At 32.9% G+C, this 27,592-nt stretch overlaps 1 protein-coding gene across 3 annotated transcripts; it reads right to left on the bottom strand.

Moving 5' to 3' along the window:
* Positions 1-597: 597 nt before the first annotated feature.
* LOC105210993 (broad-complex core protein) lies at positions 598-27,523 on the bottom strand. Of its 3 annotated transcripts, none has more exons than XM_054234260.1 (3): positions 27,383-27,523; positions 3,174-4,474; positions 598-3,063 (listed from the first exon to the last, which is right to left on the bottom strand). In XM_054234260.1, exons 1-3 carry the CDS (start codon positions 27,426-27,428, stop codon positions 1,741-1,743), a joined length of 2,670 nt encoding a protein of 889 aa, XP_054090235.1. In that variant the 5' UTR covers positions 27,429-27,523; the 3' UTR covers positions 598-1,740. The 3 variants fall into 3 exon arrangements, with proteins under 3 accessions (XP_054090235.1, XP_011180522.2, XP_028895296.2); XM_011182220.3 differs by lacking the exon at positions 27,383-27,523 and adding an exon at positions 10,963-11,183 and having other exon boundaries at positions 3,174-4,695; XM_029039463.2 differs by lacking the exon at positions 27,383-27,523 and adding an exon at positions 4,749-4,906 and having other exon boundaries at positions 3,174-4,695.
* Positions 27,524-27,592: the final 69 nt, after the last annotated feature.

Genomic DNA, 27,592 nt, shown 5'->3' with positions numbered 1-27,592 from the left:
ATATTTTTATTTATTTAATTTATTATTTTTTAATTTATTATTATTTTTTTTAATTTATTATTATTTTTTTTTAATTTGCTATTATTTTGCATTTCAGTGTCAGTCTTATAAAATTGAACTTATTTTGTGGCGAATTTCGAAAATAATAATAATACATAAAAATCAATAAATTTATATGAATTACAAATATAATGTCTATAATGCGCACACAACTGCAGTACAACATACACACACACACACTCAACCATGTGTGCATACATGTCTGTCTGTCTGTTTTGAGGTAGTACTGTTTCAATTGTTATTGTTTGGTATGAATCCTCTCCATACTTGAGCCATACACACATACATATTTACATATGTATATATATACATATATATTTATATACATATGCGTTATTTGTTATTTATGTATTAAGTCTAAATTAAAAGTAGACAGCTAAATAGTGCTTTATCGCTTTTAAGCTTAATTAGTAAACTGTGTTTAATTTTTTTTTATAAACAAATCACTGGCATACAAATGTAGTTAAGTTGTACGAATACATTTTAGTTTTAGTTTTGAAAACTATTTTTTTCTCAATTTTTTTGTGGTTTTTTCTCCATTTTTTGTTGTTGTTCTTTTCTAAATTTTTTTTTTTGTGACATACTCATTACATTCTAAAAAAAGTTATATGACAATTAGTAGCTTCTAAAGTTAATTGATGGCCTTTAATTTTGAAATTTTCTCAAATGCATTGTTTGTTGTTGCTCTCACTGAACATTTTTAGGACAAAATTCAGCACTCTTGAGTTGCCCTTTGCACTTTCACATATGTCATCTGAATATTTTGTTGCTTTCTAATGCACTCGTTTATCAGTTCTGCATTCCATCCCATCAGTCTTGTGTTTGGACAGTTATTTTTGTTTTTGTTTTTATGTTTTTTTGTCTACAAATACACCCACCGCACAGCTGTGAGCTAGCATAGTGTGATCATTGTGATCCACATACAAATTGCTGCGTTTAACTGTGGGTTTATTTATCAACTATAGTAGATACATGTATGGACTCTCTTAGCTAACTATTTGTTACAACTAATTTCATAGCTTTCTTTTTTTTTATTACTAAATTTAACTTATTTGTAGTATTTCACTCTACATTTAGGCACAGGGTGATTCTGACAACAGTAACTGCCGCTTGTTGCTCCTTCCTCCTTTCACAGACTACCGTTTTTCGTAGCAAAACAAGCGCATATCAAGGAAAATTATTTTGCATATTATTATTATTTTTTGTTAATTAAACCAATATTAATGTTGTATACAATTAGTGCGAATTGTCACATTTAAAGAATTTACAACAATAACAAGTAATATTTAATACATATATTCACTGAGTTCACTGAGTAGACCGACTGCGACACCGGCTTGTCTAGTCTACATTAATTACTATGCGGCGCTTAAGGCTGCCACTGAGACGCTATAAAATCAACAACATTAGAGCACTCAATTAAAGCTAGTTTTAGTGCCGCCCCCCACGCTGATACGCCTATTTCACCGTTGCACATATATACTATATACATATATATAGATATCAAATACGCATGCGTTCTTACAAAATTTTAGCCGCAACTTGCGCACTGCAGTTATGTTGACAGCCTTATTGTAAGCGTCGTAAAATGGCACGCATAACGGACAACAGTCAACGGCCCCAAAACAACGAATCGTAACAGGTATCGGTTGCGTAGTGCCACGCCATGGAGAGCATTAATCAGTCGTTGCGTCCGTCGTCGCTGCTAATGATTTCACGCTTGATCGCTGTCATTGTTGTTGCGGCTTCTAAGGTGGCGCTCGTTTCGTTGTACTCGTCGTTGCTGATGTTGGTATCAGCCATGGTTAAACCGTTACTGCTGCGGCTCGAACAGCGACTAATGTCGGCTGGATTGATGGCAACCGCGGCGGTGGTTGCGAGTTTTATGACGCCACTGCCGCAATCGAGCGCTGCCGGTTGTGTTGCTGGTGGTGCTGGTGGCGGTGAGTAGGATGGTGAACGCGTTCGCCTGTGTGGTGACACTGAGTTGGGTGCTGGCGATATGCATTGGCGGCGCGCTACAGACAGATCTTCAACTTGGCCGTTAGTTTCCTCATCGTCGTGCGAGCGTCGTCGGCTGGCACGTTTACGACTACGTGCATGCTCGCGGTCCATGTCACGCTCATGTTCGCGCTCGTATTCGCGCGCACGCTTCCTTTCACTTTCGCGTTCTTCGCGCTGTTCACGCTCATACTCGCGTTCGCGTTCGCTTTCACTCGCCAGCTCACGCTCATGTTCTAACTCATGCTCCAGCATGCGTCGTTCATTTTCCCGACTGCCATCCATATCGCGTTCTCTGCCGCGTTCACGTCTGCGTCCGTCCCGTTCCATGGCGTAATCTTGCTCACTTCCACCACGTCCGTATTTACGACCATAATTCGGTGGACTGGGCGAACGCATGGCGCTGGAACCGTTAGGTCCGGGGCTGGTTGAGATACGGTTGGCGGCGGCGTGCGCTGCAGCTGCTAGCAATAGTGCACCGCGTCCTGCAATGTCTCCGCCACGACTCTCCAACGCCTGCTGTAGCAATGCGTGATCCAGCAGCGAATGCGGCAATTGTGGTGGCATGTGATGATGTTCGGTGCGGTGGTGGTCTTTTGGCTCGCGTTCATCACTGCGTCCTTCATGCATTGATGACATTAAGGGCTCGGCGCCATAACCGTGTGGATAGGAGAAGGCAGCGGTTGAGTCCACATTACTCGGACTACGTTTCATGGTGCGATTCATGGGACGACCGGTGGTTATACCCAACTTCTTGACTTTGTCGTAGAGTGTGCGTGACGGTACACCGAATTTTCGTGAGGCTTGCAGTGCGCTCATACCTTCCCGTACACATTGAATGGCGGACATGATATCGCTGCGTGTGTATTGTTTATAGCGTTTCCATTCGGGTTTCTGGTTCGCGTTAGAGCTGAATCCGCCACCATAATTTCCCTTGGCATCATAACCGTCGTCATCAAACGAGCGATCTGTGTAAGGCGAATGTGGTTCATCGTGATATTTCTGTAAAAGTGAATTAATTATGAGTTCCATGTACAGTTACAAATAGGGCTATTTTAACCACTTTTATTGCATTATTTCAGTATTAATATATAACGGTGTTTTATACTGACCTTATCACTGCCATATTCGGTGCCGTTAAAATGTTGACCATGATTATTGTTATGTCCGCCATGTGGTGAGTTTTTGTCGGTATTCGATTTGTTGTCGGCTTTGCTGGCAGCGGGCATTGAGAATGATATTGGCTGAGATGAGTCGGCGGGATTAGCTTGGGCCAAGACGTTGCGTAAAATGGGGGTGTCGCGATTCATTAGCATTGAAGTCATTGACGAGAGCTTTTTACGTTTGAGTGGATTGTCGGGGACAGAGTCATAGACTGAACCCAACATACCGACAGCTGCCGACGGCGATAACGGCCATTGTGCATGATCTGCATTTGGCGCCTGAGCTTGTGAATGTGTTGGTGTCTGTGGTGTATTGGCAGATTTTGTTTGTCCTAAGCCAGATCCATTCCCAGTGGGTGCACCACCATTGGAGGGACCGGGGGATTTGGAATACAGATTGGTATATGGCGATTTATAATTTGTGTAGGGTGGCGAGGACGTGCTCGTAGCTGCAGCTGATGGTGATATGTGCGATGACGTTGAGATCACGGATGAGGAATTGTGTTGTGAAGGTATTGGTAAATCGGCGGCATGGTGATCCTTGCCATTGTGTACACCCTGTGCAGAGGACGAACTTGTAGCCATGGCATACGGTGCTGTTAGACTCGAAGTACTGGCTGCTGCATACGGGTAACCGTGACTGGCACGATCCGCATGTTCTTCGCTCAGTTTGTTGAATTTCTCCTTCAGATCGGCCATATCGAACAGTCCTTTCACCTCCAGCTCCTCGGCAATACGCATTATAGTCGGTATCTGACTCTGCGTTACATTCACTTCACCGGTGTACATGTAATCCAGTAGTGCACGCATTTCGAACGCCTTGACACCGGGAAATATAATGCTGCAATGATCCATGGGTACATCCTGCAGTATGGCCTGGAAATATGGCGAGTTGGCGGCTAGAACAACCCTGTGCGCTTTGAAATGCACCTGGTCATCCACAACAATTGTGCAGTCCACATAGCTCTCGACCTTAATTAGAGCATCAAGAATCTCGACAAGATTTGATTTGTGATTATTCCAACGTAAACAATATGTCTGACCCTCGATGGTCGGCAATGGCGGGTGTGGGCCACCCATGGCTGTGTGCGTTGGAACTGTTGTGTGTGGACTGGAATCGGCACTGCTAATACCAGTGTTGGGGCCGCAGCTCGAAGTCGCTGGCGTCGTTGGCAGTGACGACAGTGACGATGTTGGTGGCAAGGGCGGCGGTGGTGGTGGCAGCAGATTATGCGGTCCCGGCGCTATGCCTGCAATGGCGTATGGTATGAGATTCTGAAATGTCGTACTCAGCAATGATGCCGGTAAGAGGGCAGATGATAAGGATGATAGGGTGATTTCAGGATCACTAGCCGATGTGGTTGCGTGAGCGATGTTTGATGGGGTGGATGATGAGGATGTGGATGAGTTATAGGTGAGATTCTTGCGTATTTTGAGAGCCAGCTTAAAGCTTTACAAACGTCTATGGGACCTGCGGAGAGTACAGATAAGTAGGGATATAAGCTTTGATTTAAAACGAATTACTATTGAATGCAATATTTCAATTTATTTCGGACGTGTTGATATTGCGAATATTCTTTTGTTTTGTGGAAAATTGAACTGATTTTTTTGATTCGAATTTGAAAATTTCTACATCATTGCGAATATACAATCCAGGTTGCCTGCAGTTTTCATAATGGAAAAAATAAACAATAACAAGTGCGCAAATTGCACAGTTTTTTGTTCGACTCTAATTCACATACATACATGCATATATGTATTTGTGTGGCTGTATGTATTTTCTCTTTATGTGTATGTGTGTATTTTATTATATATTTATGCAAATCTATGTATAATTGATGCTTCAACTTGACTGTTAACGGTATATAACGCACTCATACCATTATGTTAAACGTTAATAAGATTTACAGTTACCTGTGGACACACACACAATCATAAAAGCTTGTGGGTTCATTGGAATTTTTTATATTTTTTTATCAAATTGTATAGAAAATTCTAAAAAATTATTTGCATATACATACATACTATATGCATACAAAATATATAAGATTGTATAAATTTACAGCGGAGGGATGTAGATAGCCAAGCAACATATGTATGCATGTGTACATACACATATGCAAATTGATCTCCTTTTTTTGTATATTTTGTCTTAAATGTCAGTTTTAACGCTTGCTTTGCTATATTTAGTTGCTGTTTTTTGTTGTTTTTTTTTGTTGCTTGCCATTTTATGCACTCAAAAACGGTGGTGGAAATGAGAGTCACCGAATTATGTTCATCAGATATGTATGCGCTTCTAATTTTTTTGCTAAAAGTGCCGCTTTTTGGGGGTGGACATTTTTAATTCTCTCTTTATTTTGTAACTGTATATATGTACATATACACACATAGCTATGCCTTTATGCATTACATACTGCATGTATATAATTTTTTTTTGTTACGTATGTATATATGTACATATGTATCTGAGTTATTGACTTAAACGTATAAAAATTTTACAAAATTTTAATAAAAAACTTATTTAAATTAAAAATTTCGGTGAAAATCAATAGAGAATAAAAATAAAAAGAATTAAATTACAAAATTAAAAAAAAATAATAAAATTTAATTTCAAATAAAACAAATCAAAAATGTAAAAAAAATTAAATTACCAAATTTATAGAAAATATTTTAATTAAAATTTAGTTTCAAATAAAAAAATAAAACAGAAAATAAAATTACATTATTAAAAAAAATTAATTTAATTAAAATTTAAATAAATAAAATCAAGAACTAAAAAACATAAAATTACAAAATTCAAAAAAAATATATAATTTATTTAAAATTTAGTTTCAAAATTTCAAATCAATCAAATCAAAAATTAAATTACAATATTAAAAGAATTTATTTTAATTAAAATTAAGTTTCAATTAAATCAAATCAAAAATTAAAAAAATAAATAAAAAGAATTAAATTACAAAATTAAAAAAAAAAAAAAAAAAAAATTTTAATTAAAATTTAGTCAAATCAATCAAATCAAAGATTAAAAAAAAAAATTAAATTACAAAATTAAAAGAAAAATATCAAAATTTAGTTTCAAATCAAAAATTAAAAAAAAATACAAGATCAAAAAAAAATATATATATTTTTATTAAATTTAGTTTCAAATAAATCAAATTAAAAATTCAAAAAAATTAAAAAAAAAAATTATTAAAATTTAGCATTTGAAACTAAATTAAAATTAAAAAAAAAAATACAAAATCCAAAAAATATATGTATATATTGTTTTTTTTTATTAAATTTACTTTCAAATAATTCAAATCAATAAATAAAAAAAAAATTATTAAAATTTGGTTTCAAATCAATCAAATCAAAAAATATTGGCGAAATACAAAAAACTCTTAATTTGCTTGAGGTGGCTATGATACTTCAATAGTGATGTGTTCACTCTCAACATAAGCTGACTAAAGTCTAAAGGTTTTTTTTTTGTACAATTTTTTTGTGAATTTTTTTTTGTAATTTTTCTTTGTATTTTCTTATCCTGCGCCACTTTTGTATGCATTGCATGCACACATGTGTGGAGCGAGGCATGCAATTAAAACTGTTATAATACATATTTCAAATGCAACATGTGTCCAACTACTTGACAGTTTCAAGTACGCGCATACAAACATACATATAAACATGCTGGCTTGTGAGTGCAACTGCCAAGCAATCGAAGAACGCCACATGTGAAAGTCATGATAGCCAAAGCAAGGACTAGAGTAAGGAGCATCATTTATTACCGAGGTACAGTTTATACTTGTTAAGTTTATTTAAAAATACGCATGTGTAAGTGTATGTGTTTTTCAAAATTTTTGAAAACTGTTTTGAAGTACAAGCTGATCCCTTGAGAATGCAACTGTGAGTACGTCAATTGATTTCGAACAATTTTGAGTCCAAAAATAGAATTTTTTTTTCTTATATAGTTGCAGTTATTCTGAAAATATTTAGTTTAGAAATTGGCAGCATAAAGCAAAAGTCAAAAACGAGTTGTTAGGCGATAGCAAAGTCAGTAGAGAGTTTTAGTTGATTTATGCCAGCAACTGCTGTTAGCGACCACTTCATTTTTGCTGTAAATTTCTAAACGAACTGTTGAACTCTTAAATATTTTCATATATACTTATTTACTATATGTTGTATATATATATTTTGGTATATATGTACTGGTTGAAGATAGCCTTAGCAATTCTAAAACTGCATTTAATTTCTTATCGCTTAGCGTTTACTCTTTGTAGATATGTACCAAAAGCGGCAGGCAGGCAGTCAGTCAGCAAATCCCATTACATCTGGTAGTGCGCCTGAAGGAAGGCTTCGATAATCGTTGCTTATCGCATGCGACAGTGAAATACTGCGCTCATATGCGTGTGTGTGGGTGTGCAAAAAGGCATAAAAAAGTAGAAAGAAAAATATCTGCTTTCGAAGGCGTACATATTGTGGAAGCGCACAGCAATTTTGTGGAATCCACACATATATACATATGTGTGAATGCATTACTGCAGTGCATGACCGGAGAAGCGAGCTCAACTTGAGCGGCGATCCGATCTTATCACACAATATGAACAATAAGCAAATATGGATTGCTGTCACGCGGTTCTCCATACGCGAGTTGATATTGAGACGTCTGTGAGGGGCGCAGACGTGATTGTGGCAAGCAAATGCGCGTGGTTTTCCACAAAAGAAATTTGAGAAATTGCACGTAATATGCGGCGTTTGTATTTGGCAAACAATTAAACTTCAATTCGCATAGCGCTTTTGTTGAATGCAAAGGAAATGCATTTAAAAATGTCAGAAACTCAAAGAATACGTCAAGCAAAGATATTTATAAGAATGCGCAAATATTCAATGTACTAGACATGCTTCCAAATCGGCAATTCGGTGTGTGTATGTTACTACGTTTTTCATTTTTCATTTTTCATTTCTCTACTCTTCTTTTTGATTGCGATTTTCACCTACTTTTTCGTTGTTTGATAGCTATTGTGCGTGTGCATGGCAATAATTGATGGAGGGTGCAAATAAAGAAAAGACGGACGCCAGCAAAATGAAAAATGACAAAAGGAGCATACAAAGGAATACACGCACTTGCAACAGCACACACAGCGACGAGTGTGCTGTCAGGTTGTCAGTTTATCAGGTTGACTGTTCCCAAGGATCTGCTCACACACAAAAAAAGACGAAAAAAAAAATTGAAATAGAAATAAAAAATTATAGAAAAATGTGCAAGATCTCCTTTTGTCTTTGTGGCGTAATGCAATTTTCTTTGTCTGCATTGTTGGCATTTTTGCGCAATAAATTGCAGTAGCGCATTGGCATTGTTCTGCTTGGCAGTGACCTGCTGCGAGCGATAGTTTTCGTATTGCGCATGCGTCTCGGCCGTTGCACAGTGTGTTCGTTGCAAACGTTCAGCGTTTAAAGCGGATTAACTTTTGCGTGTTACTGATCGAATTATATATAGTTTTGAGCGATTTTCGGCGCTGAGAGACAATAGCAACGATTATGTGTGTTAACACATTAAACGTTACGTACATATGTGTTATTAATAACGGTATGCTTGTATATGTTGGACTGACAACAGCAGGTAATTGTATATTATGTATAAATTTAATTAAAAAATTAAAAAAACATTTACAAAAATTAAAAAGAAAAATAAATATAAAAAAAATGAATTAAAAAAATTAATGCAGAACTAAATTGATTTGAGTAAATAACGCTATTATTAAATAATTATAATTAAATCATATAATATTGTTTTGATTCTATATAACTGTGTGTTTAAAAGAAGTGAGTTTGCGATCAGCAAAAGCTACAAGCGCAAGCTCGCCTCGCTGTATGTGTTGGTTGCTTATCATTTACGTTTCCGGTTTGCGTATAAGCTTGTTGTATGTATGTAAGTATATGTGTGACAGAGAAAAGCTGCAGCAAATGAGCTTTTTTACATTTTATAGCAACACCAAATAAACAATTAGACAAAAATTTGCAGAAATAAATAATAGTTGTATGCATGCATGTATGTATGTATGTATGTAGGTATTTGTAGTTATCATCAATTTCAAGTAATTACGATATCACCGAAATTAATTGTGTAAAGCGCTAATGTTATTTTACAAACAATAAAATTGTATTAAAAGAAATTACGTATGCAACTCATATACTTGTAGCCCTTGAAGGTCTAAACGCGCGATATGCTATTATATTTCGGTTGTATATAAGCGCGTATAAACATGAACGCGAAAATTTGTTTATTTTTTTAATATAATTGTACAAAATATTTATTTCTAAAATTTTTTAAAGTATATAAGGGGATTTTTAATAAAAAAAAATATTTTTTTTTTTAATTTTTATAAGTAAAAAAAAAATTATTTTTGTTTTTAATTTTTATAAATAAGAAAATAATTTTTTTTTAATTTTTTTTAAATAAAAAAAATGATTTTTTAATTTTTATAGATAAAAAAATGATTTTGGATTGAAAAAAGCTGACAATTATTATTTTTTTTCTTTTTAATTTTTATCTATTGAAGCTTAAGAAACGTTGGTATGTTAAAAAAACCAATAAAACAAATACGGATTATTAGAAATCACAAATAAATATATTTTGAATTTTTCAAGTTGAAAATAATAGCGAAAATATGGCGCTTTGCTATACATAATATAAACGCAGTAAATATATAATAATATAAGCGTTATATATCTATGTAAATACATGGGGAAGCACATGTAAGCCGCTATGTGCACAAGTGTGTATTTGCAAATTTTCCTGATGCTCACTTTGCAGGTAATATTTAATGGAAAGCGCAAAAGCGCGGTGAATCCTTGAGCGATGGCCGAGTGGTTGGGTGGTTTTCGCGCAAAACATTATTTTAGGGGGATGGTTAATGTTTTGAAAGAGCGAGAGAAAGAGTGTTGTGACGAAAAAATGTATGCGCGTTGGTGGGCGGCCATACAAAGTGGTAGGGGGGCGTAAGCTGTGCGTAAAAAAATTATTGCGTTGCGTAGATTTTCGCAACATTGTTTTGGTGAAAATATTTGCTATTGGAAGCTAGTTTTTAACTGTATATAACACTAATATAAGTTGCTGGCGGTTATATACATGCATACACACATACACAATTGTTTGTAACTAATTGTTGGCTACTTGAAAATTTGTATGATTTTGCACTGTTTTTAATAATTTTCTAAAAATTAAAATGTCACTTCGCTTTTGCATAAGTTCGTTTGTAATGCATTATTAAAATTGCACTTCACACTTGCACTGAGCGCCTGTATACCACGCTCATACTGTTTGTGTTGTGTAGGTGCTGCTGTTCAATTGTTCAATTCAAAGCATATTATATATAGTTCACAAATCAGGAGTTTCTCATTTTTTTTTTGCATAAAATGTCAAGCAACACTGTGTTTGTTTTTGTTGTACAATAAATCGCATTAATGCCACTGCAATCATAATCAGTTCAAGGTGTATGTACATATGTACTTGTATGTACTTAAGCTTAAGTATATGCTTATATGCAAACACTAAGTCGCTTGGACCAAGATATAACTTGTAGCCACGTACACTTCTTCTTGTATATACGTAGCACAAATAACTGTATATTTTGAATTTTCCAAAAAAAAATATTTTCGCATTTGTCAAAAAAAAGCAGTAAAATTTTCCAAAACCAAAAAAAATATATATTTTTCTAATTAACAATAGTAGTACACAAGTATAAAAAAGAATTTTGCTCACTTTAAAAATGTAGTTTATTTCGTTCCGTATTTGTTGTACACACTGCAATTTTCACTCAACGCAAACGCATCAAGTTTATTGCAATTATTTTGCAATTGGTTTTATTATTGTATTTAGTTATTTTTAAAATTTGTTGTTATTTTTTTATTTATGTCACAGTTAAGTTTCTAGTTGTATTATTATAGTCTTGTGCGGAATTTTGTGTTTTTCCCAATTTTTTTTTTTTAATTTTTCTGCGTCACGTTGCGTTGTTGCAGATCCGAGTGCTCAAACTTGAATAAAAATGCGCTGTCGGTGCACGCGGCAAGTCAATCCAAAATTTTCATACTTTGCTTCGTTTTCCCCGCTCTCAAAATATGGCAAACACACACACACGCTACGCGCAAACACCCTCCCTCCGATCCGCACAGTCAAGCCAAATAGGACAAACCAAGCGTTTGATATGAGAAAAGCGGCGCCTCAGCTAGCGACCGACCGACTTCAGCATTACCCCTGCGTGTTGGCTGTCCAAAGGGACAGCGTTAGATACTCTCTGCTCGCTGCAGGAGAAATGACTGTGAAAACGCAAGCAAAGAAAATTCACTAACCCACGCTCTCACACACACACACACACACATTTGTGTATGCTTGTGTGTGGTGGTGACCGTCGGCAGTAGAAAATGCATTGATTGTGTGTGTCTCAGACCCTTTTCAAATGCGTGCGCATTGTGCGGCGGGGAAATTCTGTGCTATTAGACTGTTATAAAGTAACAAAAACACCAACAACAACAACAAATTAGAGCTCAGCCCTTTTTAAACAACGCTCACAGCGTTTCTGCATTGCAACGCATCGCCTGCACTTTCCCCTTACTGCACTCACTCGCTGTGTCTCTGCAGCAGACAATCGCACCGCATTTTTATTTGCCAATGTCGCGCTCTCCTGTTCGCGTATAACACTTATTTACTGCATTGCACATTGGCACTTGTATGCTCGCATTCGCTGTACATTCGCACGCGAGTGTGAGTGAGTGGGAAGACAAACGTTACAATGCGTTGTGTGTGTTGCACTGGCGACAGCGATCATTGGCATTGGCAAATGAATATATGATAGACAACAACAACAACACCAAGCGTGCATTTCTGTTGCGTTTTGTTGTTCTTGTTTTGTGTAGTTCGTTCAATTGTGCCATCGGAATGCATGATGGCAAAATGCGAGCGAATGAGCGAGTTCGCGATTGAAGGGACTGCCGCGAGTGTGCGATCGTCGTTGGATCATTACGCGGCCATTTACACATTTCGCTGTGTATTTGTTGTTTGGATTATTTGATTATATTTCTTTTCATTTCTCATTTTTGTTGTTGCATGCACTTTTTTGCGGCTGCAATTGCATTTTCCACGTATTTTGGTGGGTGCGTTTACGCAAAAGAGACGTTTGCATTCGCCATCGCATACGCCATTTTCGCGTTCATGTTGCCGTTGGCGCTCGCAGTGCGGACTGGTTTGCAGCTAAATGCGTGTGCATGTGTATGTATGTGGGTGCAAGCCCAATTGACTTTTTGTAGTAGAAATGCATGCATTTAAGATTGTATGTATGCGTGTGTGAAGCGTGAAACTTCTGTAACTGCATTCGACAAAAAGGGCAAAAATTGAAATCGAATAAGAAATTACATTAGAAATTTGAAAATATTTTGCAATGGGCGCATACATATATAAATTAAAAACTGAATTTAAATTTCAATTAAATTATTAAAAATAAAATAAGAAATGAATACCATGTATTCCAGAATACATGTTTTAACGTATTTAAATAAATTTTTTAACATATTTAAATAAATAACGTATGCGAAGTAAATAAATAAAACTGTGTATAAATCTATATTTTACAGCTTTTTGAAAAATGTATGATTTATTGTAAATTTTTATCACTCGAAGCCTCTCTAACTCGAAGTTTTTTTGTGGATTATGGTGATTCGAGTTAGAGAAGTTCAACTGTATATGAAAACATATAGGGTAAAGTAGGCAAATATGGACCACGTGAGTAAAATGGACCACCCAGTTATCTTAAATTCCAGTTGTTAAATCCTACGTTATTGTCGTTTGATTTTTTCATATATTCGCACAAACTTCGTCAGTTTATATTAATCGTTCAGCCAGTGTTGATACTCAAGCAATTGTGATTTTTGTAAAATCGCGGTTGCTGATAATTTGTGAATTTAGTTTTTATTTAAAATGTAATGGACAATGAATAAATATGAATAAATGACAAATAGCGTGTGTTAAATAAATATTTTTTTGCTAATTTTTAATGAATAGAGTTTAAAGAATATAGTTGAGATTGGAATTAAACTCATACCCATTATATACCCAGCACATGTTGAGTCTAATATGGACTACCACGGTAAAGGCTAATATGGATTAGTGGATATTAGGTACTTAGCCTATCAACTGGCAGAAAAAATTAATATTATGCACCCATTGGATGGGTTTCTTTTTAAAGAGGAACCCAAATTTGGCTTTCCGCTCCCCAATGGGAGCTTCATTGGCAAGAGCACGAGGTTTCACAAAATATTACATATGTGAATATCATTTTTGATATCTTTGAAAAGGAAATCAAACATTTTAGTTATTCAGCCAACAAAGTTTTCCTTCAAAACCAACCCAAGTATTGTCAAGGGAGCGTAAAAGGAAAATTGGGAGCCCTACAACTAAATGATCCATATTACTCTCCAATATGTTTTTTCGTCTTTCTGGGTATTTTTATGGTTTTCCACTTTATAATATATTTGCGTTTGTAGTTATGGTTTCACAAAATAAATATAAACTAATTGTTTTTTAAGTTATTCAAATTAATTTTATTGTATTATTGCATTATTTGGTGAACTATATACCAAAAAAGATTGGTGGTCCATATTTGCCTACTTCCCTACATGTATGTATATACAGTTAATTATGTGCCGAAGAAACTCATATATCTTTAATTTATTGTCTTCTACATATTTATAGAGAGTTAATCACGTGACGAAAAAACTCGTATCATATAGTAGAATATCTATAATTGACTGCCTTCAACATCAGCTTTGATCTTGTCAACTTTTTTATATAAATAATTAGAAATCTTTTTAATTTTTTTTTGCATTTACATGATAATTTTTTCAATCCAAAGCCAAGCAAAGTATTGAACATGGGACTTGAGAACATTTATGCAGAATTAAATCTATGAGTATTATTATGAAGTGGTTGCTTATGACCCTTTTTAAACAAAAATATAATTGGAATATCGTTAGGTAAGCTAAAAGTGCTACTAAGTTTTACTCGAAAATGTCTCATATAAAAATTAAAAAAAAAAATTACAAAATAAATTATTAAATTTAATTATTATATATTTAACTGAATTATATTAATGTATTTTTCAATATATAGATATACATATGTATATGCCAATTCATATAAATATATTTAATTTATTTCAAAATTTTCTTCTTTAAATGTAATAAAATTAAAAATGCATATTCAATGTTAATCCTCAATGTTTGACGAAGTCCTGCCATATATATTTGTGTAAAAATAAGTATATGAGGTTGTACATATGTATGTATCTGTAATATTATGTGTCAATATGTCCTTACATAAATCTCTGTTTGTCAATTAAATGTTTCACTTTACAATATTGCTCATAAGTAAAAATTCATTGAATAATAAAAGGCGCCAGAAAATTAGCGCATATGCATTAGTAGGAACATACTTACATACACATGTGAGGTCAGGTATATTGCATACATATGTACATATGCATGTTAATTTCTTTACGTCCCGTTGCAAGTATGCAATGAAGGGTAAGGGAAAATGAGGTGTTAGAAAAATTTGCATAAAGTAAATTGGAAATGAACATTACAACAGTTCTTATGCAAATTTCTTTTAAGAAATCTTACAGTTTCTTGAATGCAGCCGTTACTTTAACATCCCAAAAGTAGATTTCTAGCAATAATTTTACCTTTTATGTTTTCGTTATACCTTTTAAGCGTTATTATAAAGCAACCACTTATATGTATATGTTTGTGTGTGTGCGTAAATCAAATAAACGAAATGAAATTACTTTTTGATTTTATTATTATTTCTTTTTTTTTGATATGCACTATGTATATATGTATGTACTATGTGTTTTGCTGTTGCTAATTCCAAGTATAGAATATCCAATCAAAAATTGATTCCCTTTGATTTTGATATCAAACAAATGTTGTTGTTGGTATTTTAGTATGGCATTAATTTCCCCTCTTTTACCAAAGGCTCTGTCGTAGGCTCTCATCTGTGCACGCACGCATGTGTACATATGTCTGTGAGACCACGAATGCAATTGTGTGTGTTTGTGTAAATTTTATGATTTCTTATACAATTCACTCTTCACTTATTTTCTTCCATGCTGTTACACTGTTCATGAAATTGTTGCATTGTCAGCGTTCTTGGAGCGGTGCATATAAATATTTATGCAAATATAATTTGTGTAAAAATAATAAAATTATATTAATAATTAAAAAAAAAAAATAATTTGATTTTAAAATTTATTTTTTGGAGTTTTAAATATTATTTATTTATTTAATTTTTTTATTTTTTGTAATTAATTTTTTTTTTATTAAATTAATGTATCAAAACTATATAAATGTTTAAATATTTTTTTAATTATTATATGTAGAAATATATTTTTAAAATTTCTTTAAATATTTTAAATTAAAGTTTTTTTTAAATAATAAAAATTTCTTAAAAAAAAATATCTTAAAAACCAAGCACGTGAGCACTTCAAATATTATCGCTGACATAGAAATTTTCATGAGTATTCATCGGATTTCTCTTCAACAGCTTCACTTTTTAGTAATTTATTAACTATTGTATGTTCAATTGCATACAGTTTTGGACTCTACTACATACTTATAGTGCACTTTCAAACATTGACATATCAATTAATCATGCCACAAATTGTAGCATGTTTTATAGCATAGAATTGGTAGGCACAAACGCCAACTGACCGAGACGTCAGCTGGTGAGACAAGTACCATACCAGAGCCAGAGAGAGGACGGCCATGCGAGCAATATTTTGTTCAATAAAATTGTAGTTTTTATTGTAAAATTCAGCATTTGTACTGCACATGTACTTAAGAATATACGTATGGATGTATGTGCATATGTATGTATTCACATTAATGCATATGTTCGCATATGTAGAACGTGTGGCTGCCCACACAGGGTTGCTGGGCTACGTGTGGCATGTTCTTTTTATAGTGAGTGTAGTGTGCAGTGAAAATCTAAGAAAAGCAGACTGAAATATAAAATTCTAACAAAATTTTAGCAACATATGTATGTCTAAGAGTGTGCAATTCATAAGCGTACTAACATTTCAACTGATATTCATAAAATTTCCTTGAACTCCATATGGATGTATGTCAGTGTGTGTGCAATCTGCATACATACATACACATGCAACAAACAGTGAAGATAAGCACTTATTGCATTGTTGCCAATTTTCATACGCATTCGCATTACCTTGTCAAATTAACCCTTTGCCGACGCTTCTTCACAGATAAGCAAAGATTTTCCTTAAGGAAGTGGCACTTTTTCCAAAGAAGTTTTTTCTTATGCATATATTAGGCTCATAAAAAGACAAAGAGTCACAACCCTTTTAATTGGCAAGGAAATTGTGCTCGGAGAATGGTAATGCAACCTAGAAAAAGTGCGAATTGTTAGTAAAATATTAGAAGCAGTGTAAAGAATGGTATTCGGCCTTGAAACTGTAAATAGCGTGAAAACTCAGGTAATTTGGCTGCCGAGTTCGTGTCGTTTGACGAAACAATCAAAAGGGTTAATGGCGTGCATGCAGTGCAAATTTTTGCGAAATGTCCGGAAGACCACGATCATTAAATTTTATTGAACTTCGTAAACTTATTAACTAAACAATAGTGAAAGGAACTAAGTGTAATATTTGTCAAAGGTTTGACATGCTGGAAATAACTGAAATACGTATGTATACTATAATACAAATTTGACAGCTAGCTATTTAGGCAAGGTTTTTGGTTTTTTGTATGTACATATGTATTCTTTTCTTTGCTTTAAGCAAGATTTTGAATTCTTTAAGGAAATTAGTATTTGCGTCTAGTTGAAACAACAAGAATTAAATTCATATATTTTATAATAAATAATAATCTTTTTTTCTTTAAATTTTATTTCTTTGTTCTCGAATTTGTCGGAGATAATTCTTAAAAAAAAAACGAAAAATTAATCTTTTACAAAAACAAAATATAGAAGATCTTAAAAAACAACAAATTCATATAAGAAAATTAAAAAAAAAAAAATTTACAAAAAAAAATAAAATATATATTTTTATATTTATTTTCTCCTTATAAAATCTTATATATTTATTTTTTACAAAATTTTTATCCTTTTATTTATGTATGATTTTTGGCTGATTTTTTTTATTTGAAATATATTTTGAAAAAAAAAAATATTAAACTTATTTTTTAATTCAAGTTTGTTTTATTAACCTCCACAAATAAAAAAAAATCAATTATATAATTTTTATATTTATTTTCTCAATGTTATTGAATTTTTTTAAGAAAATTCCAAACAACTAATTTATTTTTTACAAAAAAATATTTTTTTCCTATATATTATCGGTTGATTTTTATTTTAACATAAATAAATTTTGAAATAAAACTTATTTTTTTATTCCTTCACCAATGAAAAAAAAGCAGTTATATAATTTTTATATTTATTTTCACAATGGTATCGAATTTGTCTGAGTAAATTCTTAAAAAAAAAAACAAATAATTTATTTTTTACAAAAAAAAAAAAATAAAATATATATATTTGTATATTTAAAGATTTGTCTGAGAAAATTCTTTAAAAAAATTTTATATATATTTTTTACAAAAAGATACTATTTTTTAAATACATATATTTAGTCTATGTAACCGGTTGATTTCTATTTACTTTCCGTCAATATAGTTTAATACACTTTGAAGAATAAAAAATTAGACTTGTTTTTATAGTCAAATTTTTTTTATTATCCTTTTCAAATATCTCTTTTAAAACTTATCTCTTTAAAAACTTATACGAAAATTCACAAATGCACTAACATTACACATCTATTAATATTACAGTGCATTTCTTATCTCCTATTTGCAATAGCACGAAATGAGTGCATAAATATTCCATAATCAAATTTTTGCAGATAGCAAATAATCAAGTTACTTAGACGAGCATACATATGTATGTATGTACGTGTTTACAGGCAAAAATAAAATCTTGCAGCGACAGTACAAGTAAATATGCAAATATTTATAGTTTTGATTTGCGAATGTTTTTGTAGTCAAAATAAAATATTTCACTTTGAAACGGTGATAAAATAACATTTGTCTATGTGTCTAGTGATTTTTGCTATGAGTCAACATACTGGTACATACTCATTAGCTGAGTTTTGAGATTGCAAAAAGTTCACTGTACGCACTAAGTAATCCCTTATATACATAAGCGCAAATAAACACACATACACATATATAATTATCATCATTTATATATATAAATATGCATTTCTATGCACAAGTAAGAAAATAAGATTGCAGTTTTCAATCGCGATTGCTAATAAACAGATAATCGCTCAAACAAATGTCTGTATTTATGCATGAATATACCTATTTATATACATATGTATGCTTGTGTATAATATTTTAAGTGGCAGAGGTATCTTTGAAATATTCCATGCACATAATTGCCGGCAAACAGCTCAATTTTCGCACAGACGACAGCCAGACAGCGGGCACGATTTGCATAGCTGCATTTGGCATGCAGGTAGCGGTGCACACAAAGGTGAGCGTAGCAGCATCGTAGGAGTGTCGGTAATAAGTGAGTATGAGGATTTGCGGTTTTGCGGCACCAGCAACATAAGTCACTCTAATGACTTTACATATCGGATTATAATTCTGTAGTTATTTGCGAAAAATCGTCAAATGCCAAAGTAGTGGATTATCCGGATGGGAAAGTCAAAAAGTCAACACTCGTTTGTTGTTTTCAAATTGGATTTATTTGATGGAAAAGGAAGTGAATTCGACGTAGAAGTACGAAAACGCAGCGGGGAACTGAGGGTTTCAATGTATGCTTCAGTTGCTTTTGGCAGACTATGACTTAATTGAAATTTGATGGCATAGAGATTGTGGTACCGTTATTTTTTCGTTGTACTCTTCTGCAAAATGTTCTTGAAAACTAAAGTAGATCGATTGTTTTTTATTTTTTCAAATTTGAGCCTAATGACGTAATTATAATATTTTGGAATATGTATGTATATGTATTTTATTTTATTTTATTTTATTTTATTTTATTTTATTTTATTTTATTTTATTTTATTTTATTTTATTTTATTTTATTTTATTTTATTTTATTTTATTTTATTTTATTTTATTTTATTTTATTTTATTTTATTTTATTTTATGCTGTTATTATCACCGTCAAATTCCGCCATTTTTAATAAGTCTTCACTACTTTAAAGTGCATGAACCAAACTGTAAACTGAGGGGGGAAAGTGGCGCGGTCGCCAAACGCTGATTAGAAGAACGATGGGGTTTTCACAAATATACGCATAAATTATTATATATAACTGTATGTACGTGTATAGATGCACGCAAGTGTACTTAAGAAATGTGACAAATAATGAAAAGTAAATAAAAAATTTTATTTTGTAATTTACTTAGTCTGCTCTTTATGCACTAAAAAATACATATAGTGAATGTGCAGTGTAGTAAACAATGTGTGTATGTCTGTAAGTATATTTTGCTGCTGATAAGATTAGAGAATTATTTTTTATGTTTTCATTTGTTTTACATGCGCTGGTTGATGGTTGCAACATGCAACACAAAGTTGTGCCATGCGAAACACAGTAGTGGAGCAAAGGGTGAAGGTGGTGCTGAAAAAATAGAGTTCATTGTACTTTATATTAATTTAAAGATTTGTACTACGCGCATTTTTGTGTATAGAGCAATGCGATAAGGGTGCAATAAATCAGAAGCTCCAAATTAAATCGCTGTACAAATACAAATGTGTTTAAAATTGAGATTGTGAACTATTTTTTCAATGTTTTTTTTTTTTGTTTTTTTGCATTTGTGTATGTATATTGTGATTATAGCAGATCGGTAGAAAAAACAGCGATTTCGGTATCATTGAAATATTTAATATTTTCTGGAAATATTTAAAAAAATATTTTTGATTCAGTATTTAAATTTAGCTTTCAATATTATAATCAATAAATTTAGTATACCATATGTTGCTATAGCTATTTACCATTACATAATTAATTTTTTTTTTTCAGAATTTTAAACCAAATTATTATGTGCATATGTACTACTTACAAATGCATTTAATATTATATGATTTCAATAAACGCAAAGAGAAAATTAAATTTCTGCTATGAAAGTTTCTTTGCCATCAATCTCACTGAATAAGTATAGAGACATATGAAAGTATGTAGATAATTAAAAACCCACATACACCATCACAAAGGCGTCACAAATTGCACTAGATTGCGCCATTTTGTTGTCTCCCATAAGCTGTGTACGGGCGTTGCAGCAAAACAGCAAAAAAGGGAAAAGACAAAAATAGACACAAATATATGTACATAGTTGCAACCGCAAAATGCACATTTATGCTTTGCTTTTAGTTTTTGTACATTATAACAACAACCATTGCCACTTCTATGCATATGTGTATGTATGTTTCACGTATCTATATTGCATAAACGTGGTTGTATTAAATAATTGCAGTCGTAACTACAAACATATGTGTGTTTTGAGCGTATAAATGCATGCAATTGAATATTCCCCTTCACCTACACACACCGTTTTCGCTGCAGATAAGCATTTAGATATTTGTAGATACGTATGTATGTATGTTCATACAAGAGTACAGATACAAGCGTGTAGTTTGGCAAGCGTCTATTTTGTAATATTTGGACAATAATATATGTACATACACTTCAAATGCATATAAAGTACAGAGTGAGCTCATTCAAAGTGGACAGACTAATTAATATTCGCAGAATACAAAATTATATGTGGAGATCACTTATAAAGGAAAATATAATATATTTCTCATTTTTCGGTGAGACTCAATTTAATATAAATGTCATAAATTCGTCACTCTCTGCTCGATTATTACAAATGTGTACCTAAAATAAAAACAACAACAAAATTAAATAGTTTAATCCAATATAAGAGTACATGTGTATGACTCGCAAAAATGGTTGTTTGTTCGATTCGTTCTCACAAAGATTTGAAAAACCGACTAAAGTTGTTTAAAACTGAAACTACTAAAAAATTAAGGGGCTAGGGGTAGTCAGATACTCGACAAAATGAGAATTTTCAGTAATTTTTTTTTGCTATTAAATCATATTATTTTCAAAAGTAATAATATGGCATTATTACACAATGTTTTGACTTGAAGTCACGAAAATTTAAAAAAATAAAAAAGTTATAGCTGTTTGTGTTGACCCAGTTCCAAAAAAAGGTTCTTTCAGTGACAGTCATAAGTCCTCTAAAATCAATTGGATAAGACAAATTAGTTTTATAAATAGATAATACTGGGCCTGATCGAAGCTTTTTTGTTTTTTTTTTAATCAACAAAATGGCGACCTCAGGAAATTTTTTTCTAGATTTTCGGGGAAAAAACAACAGTCTTAAAAAATCGAAATTTTGAAAAAAAAAAAACAAAAAGCATTGATCAGGCCCAGGATTATTATGTACCCTAAAAACTGTAAAAATGTCATTAAAATCTACTGAGCGGTTTTCGAGTACAACTGTAACTCGTTCCAGTTCAAAAAACATAGTTTTGAGAAAAACGCATTTAAAGTTTCACACTAGCATTTTGGAGTGCACGAGCGCCCTTTGTTATTTGTCGAATAACTTGCGAAGTAAATATCGGATCAACTTCAAATTTTCAGATACTATTTTTAAGATCTTACACTTTACGAAGATATAAATACGAAACATTTATGTTTTGAAAATCCTCACTTAAATACAGACTTAATTTTCTATTAATTAATTGCATGTGTGTTTGTTTATTTACATTTATATACATACATATATGTATATATATATATATATACATAGATACATACGTGGTCCATAAATGATAAATTTATAAAGGACTCTTCAAGCAAAAATAGTTATTATGAAATTATATTGGCAAAGTAAAAATATTTTAATCTTTAAGAACATCCTTATGGTGACCATGCACTAAAATTCATATGTACTCATACTTATGTATATACATAATTTCTTATCTACTTATATTTCTCTCGCTAGTGTCAAACTGCTAATAATATGTTCGCATTTCATTCGCAACCGGCTACAGTGGCCAAACTGCATTATGTGTGTATCAGTATCAAAATATAGCTGATTTTTGTTTTTGCTGTACTTTCTCAATTTTAACGCAGGTTTTTCACTGTTTTATGCCGCTTTCCCCTTTATATGCAGTTTTGCAGCACCAACAACACCTTTACTTTTAATTTATCAAAATATTGGCTTGCACAACAACTTGCTTTGAAACTTTTTTTCGGCTGAAATGTGTTACATATACAAACATACATACTCTATACATATATACATTTGTATAACAATGAGTGCGCTTGTGTTGGTGTTGCATTCGGTTGGTGCGTTGTTGGCTGTGTGTGTGTTGCCAAAGTGCAATGACCCATCGAAAGTCGCTAACACCAAATAAATGCCACACACATATACACACGCACACATAGCCACATGCACATGTATGGGCGTTTAGACCCATACATACACATACTTACATACAATCAAAATACATTTTCATAGTTATAAATGTATTTTTTTCGTAAATATTCGTATTTATGTTTGTCTGTATGTGTGTTTGTGCGTGCAACGCAACACACGAGCATTACTATTTGTTCAGACAGCAGCGCATTCGTCCAACCAAGTGGCAGTAAAGCTAAAACGCACACCAAAACGTCGCGACTCGCCACTAGCGACGTGCCACTTTCCACTCGGTTTGGGCTCACACTGTGTTAACTGCAATAACACACACAAGCAACAACAACAGCAATAACAGCGATAGCGAATAGAGAAAGACTTGCTCGCTAATAAAGGCAACAAAAATTCTAGACTTGCACAATGCTAACTAGAAATTTCTCTTCAACAAATTGTTGTTGTAATTTCTGTTTTGACGCATTTGTTTGCTTGCTATTTAAATGTTTGATAACAATTATTGCTTTTTAACAAGTAAGCAAGGCATTTATATATTTTTATGTGTAATACCTTGAAAATATTCTTTGAAAATTGGAAGTTCATCCGATAATTACTTTTCGAGTTATTTGAAAAATAGCAAAGAGCGCTCGGGCACTCCAAAACGCTAGTTTAAAACTTTAAATGGGTTTTTTTTTAAACTATATTTTTGAACTGGTAACAACTGTAACTCGAAAGCCGCTCAGTTGATTTTAATGAAATTTATACAGCTTCTGGAGTAGATAATAATCTTGGTGCTGTTAGAAGCTTTTCTTTTCAAAAATTTCGATTTTTAAGATCAATTAACTGTTGATTTTTTTTCCGAAAATTTAGAAAAAATTTCCTGAATTTTGAAAAAAAAAGCTTCGATCAGGCCTAGGATTATCTATTAATAAAACTAATTTTTCTTATCCGTTTATTTGCGATGGATCTCCAAGGACTTAGGATTGAAAATACTTCGGAACGATGTTGAGTTCTTGCCATTAGAGACTATTTTAAATAAAAAAAAACGCGTTTCAAAGATATTATATTGGATATAAGTCTGCTCTCGACGTTTTCCGACTCATAATAGTGACAGATTTTCTTCAAAAAACTTTGTTGCAACCCGAAAGGTATGCTTCGAATTATTATATGAAGATGGAATTCTTACTTAATTTGTTTTAATATTTAAAAATTAATATAAAAATATTTTTCATTTCCATAAATTAAAACAAAAAAAAATATTATAAAAAAAATATAAAAAAATTTAATTTTTCATTAAAAGAAGGTACTCAGAATTCCACTAAAGTTCATTAGAAGAACGATTAGTTCCTTGCAATTTTCAGAAAAATTTGTCTATATGTTTGACAATATTTTGGCATTACGCCTTCTGCACTAAATACATTTTTATTATTCAAGGACAAAAGCAAAAACAAATTGTCTTGGTCTACTGTAAATATGTAAGTAATTCTTGGCACTGCGTCGTTTACAGCTAAGCGAATTATTGGTGTTGTTATTGCTGTATATGCGAACGGTATTGTTCAATTGTACAAATTGGGTCATTATGAGCACAGGGGTGCACAAGGCAATAACGGCGACTACTGTCAAAAATATGCATACAAATTTATGCGTGCTATACATATATACATATATATGTTTGTGTAAGTGCGAAATCGCAATACGTGAAATACACATACATGAATACATACATATATCCTTATATACACAAGGACTGCAAAATGCCACCAACGAGCACAGCACAATGCCGTGCTTTCTAAGCAACAAGAAGAACAACTCCATTGAAACGTTCGCATAAACGCCGGCTAAGGACTCGAAATTTGGTCCATAAAATCTCCCTAGTCTATTGAGCGGCGGCGGCGGCTCCTTTCATTTCCACACACACTTTTTGCATTGCAATTGTTATGGCACACAAAGAGCGAAATCTAATTTGTGGTGGTAAGAGCCACTCTCAGCATTGAATGGGTCAGCATGCGGTGGTAGCCGGTGAAAATTGAGTTACCTGCTGCGTTTATTTTGACACCTCGCTAGGTGCCATTTCTCGGCCAAAGATCTACCCTTTACCATGGCTGTTATTCATGTCGTTTTCATTGCATTCGAATCCTTTCGTTTAAGCACGTCCTGTCGACGTGCCGCCATTTGAATGTGTCGGCCAAAATGCACTTTGATTACTGTTTATTGTTTTTTTTTTTTATTTTTGTTTTTGTTATTTTTTGTTGGTATGTACATATGTATGTATTCATGTAAATGCAATAAATAACAGTAATGTGCTAATGCAGCAGCAATTCGTAACTGAAATGCCGAAAATTTGCAAATTGCATGCGAGTATGTAAATATGCATTATCAACAGAAATGAGCGGCAAATAAATACAGTGAAACCTCTCTTGGACGGACACTCATCGTCGTGCGATTTCTGTGCGCCCAACGGAGGTGTCCGTTATAGAGCACCAACGGTAGAAATTGTCAAAAATCATTTAAGAGAAATATTACTGTGTTGGAGGATTTCTCAGAAGAAGCCACTGCGGCCTGAGCGAAATCGTAAACAACGAATTCAATTCACAAATACCGTCATTGGACTCTAAAGGAGTGGAAAAGAGTCCTATTTTCGGATGGAACTAAAATAAATCACCAGATGGAAAAACTTCCGTTTGGCGTCCACCAAGTAAAGGGTTTTACCACAAGGACAGTCGCCCCACGCTGCAGTACGGCTGGGGTACTATAATGATATGTGATGTTGTGTCATGACGGGGTGTTGGGCCTATAACAAAAATTGAGGGTCATATGGATCAATATTTCTATACTGAGAGATGTAATATTTCGACGACGATATACGTGTTACTTGGCTGTTACAGCAAGATAACGACACCAAACATACCGCGGGGTCAACTAAACGATGGATGGACGAAAATATAAGAGGCCAGACCTGAACTCTATTAAGAATCTCTGGTGGCAATAAAAGACGAAGGTTCGATTGAACAAAATCGGAAATTTCATCCATCAATTAGGAAGGGTAAAGATAGAATGGAGAGCAATTTCCAGAAGCATATGTGAGAATTTAATTGAATCAATGCCTCGCAGATGTCAAGCCTTTATTAAAATAACGGTTTTTCCACAAAATATTAACTTTTCAATAACGAACAAAAATTTTTTTTAACAAAATATCAAGGTTTTAGTAGATATTATTATTTAATTACATATAATTAAAAAAAGCAACGAAATATCGCTTAATTAAACTCAAAAAGTCTCAATTATTCTAGTCAACTTTTCGACATATGAATGATTACATGACTCAAACAGCAGCGTTGCTAATTAGTTGACCGTAGCTGAATGTAACTCGAGTAATCGTTTAATTAATTGAATTTATTAATTCGGATTATAATCGCGGTAATTTGTAAAATAACTGTAAAAAAATCTCTTACTTTTAATATTATTTTTCATCCAAACAAAGCACGTCCTTACTCAATATAAATTAGCCTATTACTATTTGTAAATATGTATATGTATATGTAGGTGTGTATATACATATGATACGCGCTAGCAATATTTAGGTATGTGCATATATAATCCATTATTCGAAGCTCAAACGCTGCTATCAGTCATCTATCAACTATTAACATAAATGCTGCTTATGACCCATTTTATCTGTATATAAATATGTCAGCGGAAGAAATTTAATTTTTGTAAAAATATGTCCTTGTCAACCACAACACTTTGACTACATACTCGTCTGTAGGTTCCATCAAAGGTACTCTTGAGACTTCGCAATTTTCTTTCAAAGGGTGAAAGCAAAGATAAATCAAAAATAAATAAAAAATCTGCATAAATTGCTGCATTTAAATTTACATGACAAATGTAAGAACAAACACTTTTTTCATATTTGAATTTTCGCAAGGGAGTTGTAATTAGGCACACACACACACATGTCTGAGATTTATTCCCCTACAACTCGGCAACTTCTTGATTTGAACACACATTTATCACTTTCGGCCGTATTGGCATTTAACTACAAACTTAGATAAATACGCACATATGTATGTGTATGCTTGTTAATGCGCTCCCTCCCAGCAGTACATTAACCCCTTTCCCTCGGAGACAAACCGTGTGAGGCATTTTTCGTCTTCGCTTCTCTACGCTCTTTATTATCGTGTACCTGTCGTCTTGTCATTCTGTCCAATCAACCTTTTTTGTTGTCTGTCAGCCGTTCTGCTTTGCATATTAATAGCATTTTTTTATCCGATTTTCTACAATCAAATTTATCAAGTCGGTTTGCCGGCTTCATCGCCGTCGTTTTGGCAATGAAACGGAAGTTTGGTTTGGTTGAGTCCTTTCGTATTTATCGCGTGTGTGTGTATGTGTTAAAGTTGGAAAATATGGTTAAAAGATACTACTGAGTATTGCAATAAGTAATGAAGTTTTATTTTGGCAACAGAGAATAATGCTTTTAAAGCTTCTTCTTCTGCTTGATTATCCTATTACAACTCATTTCGCCCTGACAATACGCAGAATCTCATAAGTTTTGGAAATCGGAAAATTTGGTTTAATTAACATGATTGTGTAGTTTATGTGTGAATATACTATGTATAGTGATATGTAATGATTATGGATGGGATTATGGTTTATGAAATGGAAAAAATGCGCATTTTATATAAAAAAAAATATTTACTTACTTATTTCGATTTCCGCCATGTTGAAATTTATTATTTTTGTTTCCATATTCAAGTCTTAATTTTTTTTTAAATAAACAAAGATTTTTAGAAAATAATTTTGCAAAAAATTTATTTATTTTTTTTTTTTTTTAACAGAAAGTACACGATGGTTCTTATAATTTTGGTAGATTTGTTGAAAATGTAATTTTGTAATAATTCGACATTTATAAA

Source organism: Zeugodacus cucurbitae, chromosome 6 (genome assembly GCF_028554725.1).
Source record: "Zeugodacus cucurbitae isolate PBARC_wt_2022May chromosome 6, idZeuCucr1.2, whole genome shotgun sequence".
Lineage (NCBI taxonomy): Eukaryota > Metazoa > Arthropoda > Insecta > Diptera > Tephritidae > Zeugodacus > Zeugodacus cucurbitae.
This window is presented reverse-complemented; position numbering and strand designations above follow the sequence as displayed.